The 6,335-nt window shown below is 39.1% G+C and overlaps 1 protein-coding gene across 1 annotated transcript in view; it reads left to right on the top strand.

The window, feature by feature from the left end:
- The window catches only part of SRP68 (signal recognition particle 68), a 41,059-nt gene extending 38,073 nt beyond the window's left edge, over positions 1–2,986 (top strand). Inside the window, exons 15-16 of the mRNA XM_088482682.1 lie at positions 1,869–1,921; positions 2,593–2,986. Coding sequence (XP_088338808.1) covers positions 1,869–1,921; positions 2,593–2,820 — 281 coding nt within the window. The 3' untranslated portion in view covers positions 2,821–2,986. The remainder of the gene's footprint in view (positions 1–1,868; positions 1,922–2,592) is intronic.
- The last annotated feature ends 3,349 nt before the right edge of the window (positions 2,987–6,335 follow it).

Consider the following 6,335-nt stretch of genomic DNA (forward strand, 5'->3'; position numbering starts at 1 on the left):
GGTGTGGCCAAATCAACTGTTTGGAACATTCTTAAAAGAAAGAACGCACCGGAGAGCTCAGCAACACCAAAAGACCCGGAAGACCACGGAAAACAACTGTGGTGGATGACAGAAGAATTATTTCCCTGGTGAAGAAAAACCCCTTCACAACAGTTGGCCAAATCAAGAACACTCTCCAGGAGGTACATGTATATCTTTCAAAGTCAACAATCAAGAGAAGACTTCACAAGAGTGAATATAGAGGGTTCACCACAAGATGTAAACCATTGGTGAGCCTCAAAAACAGGAAGACCAGATTAGAGTTTGCCAAACAACATATAAAAAAGCCATTACAGTTCTGGAACAACATCCTATGGACAGATGAGACAAAGATCAACTTGTACCAGAGTGATGGGAAGAGAAGAGTATGGAGAAGGAAAGGAACTGCTCATGATCCAAAACATACCACCTCATCAGTGAAGCATGGTGGTAGTAGTGTCATGGCGTGGGCATGTATGGCTGCCAATGGAACTAGTTCCCTAGTATTTACTGATGATGTGACTGCTGACAAAAACAGCAGAATGAATTCTGAAGTGTTTCGGGCAATATATGCTCATATTCAGTCAAATGCTTCAGAACTCATTGGACGGCGCTTCACAGTGCAGATGGACAATGACACGAAGCATACTGCAAAAGCAACCAAAGAGTTTTTTAAGGCTAAAAAGTGGAATGTTATGCAATGGCCAAGTCAATCCCCTGACCTGAATGATTGAGCATGCATTTCACTTGATGAAGACAAAACTGAAGGGAAAATGCCCCAAGAACAAGCAGGAACTGAAGACATTTGCAGTAGAGGCCTGGCAGAGCATCACCAGGGATGAAACCCAGCATCTGGTGATGTCTATGCATTCCAGACTTCAGGCTGTAATTGCCTGCAAAGGATTTGTAACAAAGTATTAAAAAGTGAAAGTTAGATTTAGGATTGTTTAGTTTGTCCCATTACTTTTGGCCCCTTAAAAAGTGGGAGGCACATATAGAAACCGTTGTAATTCCTACACCGTTCACCTGATTTGGATGTAATTACCCTCAAATTAAATCTGAAAGTCTGCAGTTAAAGCACATCTTGTTTGTTTCATTTCAAAGCCATTGTGGTGGTGAATAGAGGCCAAAATATGAAAAATTCTGTCAATGTCCCAATATTTTATTTTATTTTTTTAAAGATCTGTTTATTTTGGATTTTCAAATTTCAAGTGACAGAAAAAATACAGGCAGATATCAATAACAGTAAATAACAATGTGCAATAGTTATACAAAGTTAACATGGGAAAAGCAAACTGGTGTGTGGTTTCAGACGCTAAACATACATTTGGGAAGTAGAAATATAGTCCCAGTTTGAATAATAATTGTATAACACTACAAAAATAGCCCATAAACAATATTATAATATCCAAAAAAAAGTAAAACAATACATAAGGATATCTGGATAAAAACACAAAAATAACAGCAAAAAATACAAATATTAGAAAAAACGAGGGGAGGGGGTGGAGGAAGAAAGAAAGGCAGCGTTGCAGAAGAATCAATGAAGAGAGAATACGTGGTCAATATCAGGGTGATGTACAGAGCTTAATGTCCCAATATTTATGCACCTGACTGTAAGTCCTGAACTTTAGTTTACATATTTACATTTCAGCAGTCATAACAGGCCATTGTATTCTGCCACACACTAATTGCTCTGCCTCCAGTGATATAGAATCGGTAACACTTTTTATGAGAAAGCAGATGTGCAGGGATTCTAATTTAATCTGTGGGTTTTTTTTTCTATACTTTGTTTCTGCATTTTGCTTTTTGTTCACCTTTTTAATAGCAATGCTTATTACTATTTTTTCCAGACTCAACTGACACCTCAGAAGACGTTTCACCCTCTGTGACAAAAGAGAACAAGGTAAGTTTACCGTCCTCATTATTTTACTTAGCAGGAACACAATTTTGGGGTCTTAGAGCACATGTAAATTGCTACGCTTTGTACGTGTCTTCTAGCGCCAAATCACATAGTTAATTGTGAACCGGCACCTCTACCAGCACTCCATTCCCTCACCACCCAGCATAGAGCACTCCCTGTGCTGGGACACAATGATTTTGGGATGACACATTATTGGAAATAGTCTTATTTCCTCAATCTCCAGCTATTCCAATGGTTAAGCCATATGCATAGGCATCGGTGGATACAACAATTATGCATTATACTCTCAGTGTATATCTACAAAAGTGAAGAACACCAGTAAAATATTGTATTGGGTTATAAATTAAAATATAGTAGTTGTTGTTAATAAAGTACCAGCATCCTCCATCACACTTCATAACGTGGAGCAAACACAATAATAAAACAAGACTGTGTATTAACAAACATAGGTAACAGAGCCCTGCTCATAAGCTTAACATATAGTACTATTATAGATGGACTTTGTAACACTATTTCTAACATTTAATCCTCTCACATCCCTCTGTATCAGGGAAATAATGCACGTTCTTCAGACCAAGAAATGTAATAAAAAAAATATGATTGCAGACGTTAACTCTGTATTTTTAATCCTGGCATTTTCTGATCTGTTGCAGCCTCTCTCAGAATGTCTAGATAACTTCTCCCTTGACGCCTCTCTAGTGACCAAACATGCCCGTCTGGTGCACTTTCCTCCAGACTTCCGTCCCATAACCTGTAAGCCACTCTTCTTTGACCTGGCCTTAAATCACGTGACTCTGCCATCTCTGGAGGACAAGCTGGAGCAGAAAGCAAAAAGTGGATTAACTGGATATATCAAAGGCATCTTTGGGTTCCGTAGTTAATGAGCTGAAGAAAAAAGTGAGGGTGGTGAATACTTTTACTGCTCAGCAGCTTGTTCTCCATCATTCTGCCCCATTGAACCACAGACTGCACAATTATACATTTGCTCTGAGATGGCATAACCTCCACATAAACATGTATGTAGATGAATACATTTGTTTTAATTTATTGGAATGACTCAACCCCATTTATTAACCAGTAATGGGATAGTGACCACTTTCTTTTGCAGTGTTCTAGCAATTCCTACTATGGGTCAGTCAGGATATCCCTGCTGTATCAGAAGTGAACACATTCCGAAGACGGCACACAAAAAAATGTGCATTTTAGTTTTATCTCCATACGGAGCCTTTTACCTGCCATATTTTCCCTTTGTAAAATTGTTACAACTTGTACAATGTTTAAAAGTGCTTGACACCATTCTTAAACTACTTACATTTTACGAAGCACGAAAAGGTAAAATACTCCTCTGAGACTCTGAGAATTTTGTTTTTTTTCCAAAAATAAAATAAAATGCATCTGTTTTGGGGTTATCGTGTTGTCCAGTTGTGTAAGTTTTACTCATGGCATTTGTCCATCCCTGTTCTAAGGGAACATAATCTACAGGGAATGTTAAAGGTATTCCACTAAAATTAACCCTTAGCAGAAAAAAATATAGCCGTTCAGGCACTGCTTTTCCATTTATGAATCCACTCAATCGTGCACAAATGTAATACTGCTGTTTAATAAGAAGTACGCCAAGCTACCAAAACCTAAATTAATTTGCTCTGCATATTGTTAATTTTAAACTCCAATGAGGTAAATGGCACACGATATAACTACTATGTAATTCCCATTATAACAATACAGTAAATTTAAAAAATCTTTATATGAAAATTAAATAAAAACATTTTGGCAAACAAGGTAGAGCATGAACTGGAATTTATAGCTCCTTCAATCAGAAGGATGCACATAAAGGTTTCATTAAAAAAATCACACTGTATCCAGGTGAAATGTAATAAATGGCCAGTAAAGCTCCTAATAAACTATCTCCAAGACCATATGAAATTGAGTTGTACCAATGACTCATTCACTTGTTAATATGTAGTCCACAAGCAAACAATACCTCTGTAGATTATATACTACTAGCTTTAACTGCTGCAGCCCTCTTGACTGTCTTTCTCACTGCCCCCTCCCTCTAATGTTCATCACTGACACTGGTGCGAGTGGTCAGGCTTCATACCCGCTGTCATTACATGACAATGTGATGACATAATTTCTATCAGCTGTCGATTTTAATATTTAGATAAGCCCTGGAACCTGGCTGCATGCCAGCAGTGCAAGTTGTTTTCTCCTCCCATTTGGAATGATGGCTCCATATCGTACCACAGTTTCATGGAGGTCACATGCGTACCTTGTGTGCTGTGTAGCGCTGTGCATCAGGAGGTGTAAAGTGTAAAGTCCGTAAACTAAATATCACATGCTGTATGGAAGTTCAGAGGTCCTGCTCTCTTCTACCATCTGACATGTTTGAAATCTGTGCTGGATTCTTTATCAAAGATTACCGTGCAACTTTTAAGTACAAAGGACCTTTTCATCAAGCTTTGTTTTTCATAAAATTCATGTAGAAACTGCAGTTTCTGCATAGTTTTGTGGTCCGTTGGCATGTATTAATAGCACAATACAGGAGATTTCACAGAAATTATCAATGTGGACTATGGTCTGACCCCCTATATAGAACACTCCTAAAAGTGAAGCTTTTCGAAGTTTGGTTACTCTGCATAACCTTCAGATGGTTTAAACCTCTTAAAGCCTATGGAGGTTTACAAGCAGGAGAGAGATCTTCGGAACTCTCCCCCAGAGCCTCCAACCGGCAACGGAGACTGACACTATGCGCAGTGTCAGTTTCCCGTGGAGCAGTCTTTGACAAAAGATACTTTGCGTCTGGCTTCACATTTACATTGCACCACCGTCCCCCAAACACCTCCATACGGGGGGTGGACACACGTACACCCAGAGGCTTCTCAGGTAGGTGCCTGTTTACCGTCATTTACTGCCAACAGACAGGAATATTTAGACTTAATCCAGGTCATAAATGGTCTGTTGTATTCAGGAGTAATCATCCCTGTACTGAATAATGGGGTTTTATTCCAATCTCTTTCTGGATTAGAAACCAGATGGCAGTCACAGACCAATCTTCAATTTAGGCATTACATTTAAGGTTAAAAATAGACATTTCAGGCTGGAGTCTATAAGGTCGGTTATCAATGGGATGGAAGCAAACGAGGTGTTGGCATGCATAGACATCAGGGATGTTTATCTCCATATACCCATTTGGGGTGACCATCAGAGTCTGATAAGGTTTGTAATCGGGGAAAAGCATTTCCGGTTCAGGGCACTGCCCTTTGGACTAGCAACAGCCCTGAGTGTATTCACAAAAGTCATGGCGGTTGTGGAACGTTTTCTAAGAAAAGAAAGGAATAAAAAATATTTATTTATTTTAGATGATTACTAAAGCAGACAAGACAATTAGCAAGGAAAAATTTAATTGTTAGATGTGGTCAAAGTGTTGAGAATTTATTTGGACTGCAAGTATTAGAAAGACTGTATCATAAGAAAAGAGTTTGACCAGCATCTAAGCAGGTGATACCTAGATTAAGCAGGCATAAACTGAGGCTGACAGGCCGGTTCCAGACAAGATCTCGCTCAGTGGGCACTTAATGGGCAGTGCGGAAGCTACATGGTCCTCTGTCCATACATTCACCAAATTTTACAGTTTTCATGACTTTGCGTTAAGTGAATCTGACTTTCGACATAGAAAATTAAGTTCAGAGAAGTCAGGATGCACCCTCCCCTAGGGGCAACTTTTGTACATCCCCATGGTCATGAAGTGTCCCCCAGATGATGTAAAGAGAAAACAAGATTTCTTCTTCCTCCACTAGGGGGCACAGGGATGACACTGGGTATAACCTGATGAGTCTGGGCACCAAATAGTTAAATGCAAATACCCACAATAATGTACAGTACGGTTCAAATAATGGTGCTTAAATTCATACTTCTAATCATTTTACTTTTAAGAAAAATAGATGTGTATATAAACAGTGCTTCCCCTTTTTTTTCATAGTTTAATACAAATATCGGATATCCTTTTTGCACAGGGATTAATCTATATATGAAAAAGAAGAATATAAGGGAGAAAATATCCCAGACATCGTGTAATAAAATTTATAACAAGATTTTATTAACAACTAATAACAGCATAAAATCATGAAATCACATTCCATATAGATATAGAATGGAGGTGCTTACCAGAAGTAAGTTCAATAGGTGCAACTGCATATAGATAATACCAGTGGATTAAAGGCTTCGGAACCTCTCCAACTCATCATCCAATCTCACCCACTCCTGGAACAGGCTCCTACTGTCACCCAATATGCTCCACTCCACTGCCAAGGCGTTTCGAGCTGTAGCTCTTCCACAAGCCCAGGCCCCTCACCTCTATACCCTGGCCCCCAGCCAGAGGCCATCAGTTTGAGTTTGG

The sequence above is a fragment of the Taudactylus pleione genome, unplaced genomic scaffold, assembly GCF_031769625.1.
Source record: "Taudactylus pleione unplaced genomic scaffold, aTauple2 ptg000290l, whole genome shotgun sequence".
Classification (NCBI taxonomy): domain Eukaryota; kingdom Metazoa; phylum Chordata; class Amphibia; order Anura; family Myobatrachidae; genus Taudactylus; species Taudactylus pleione.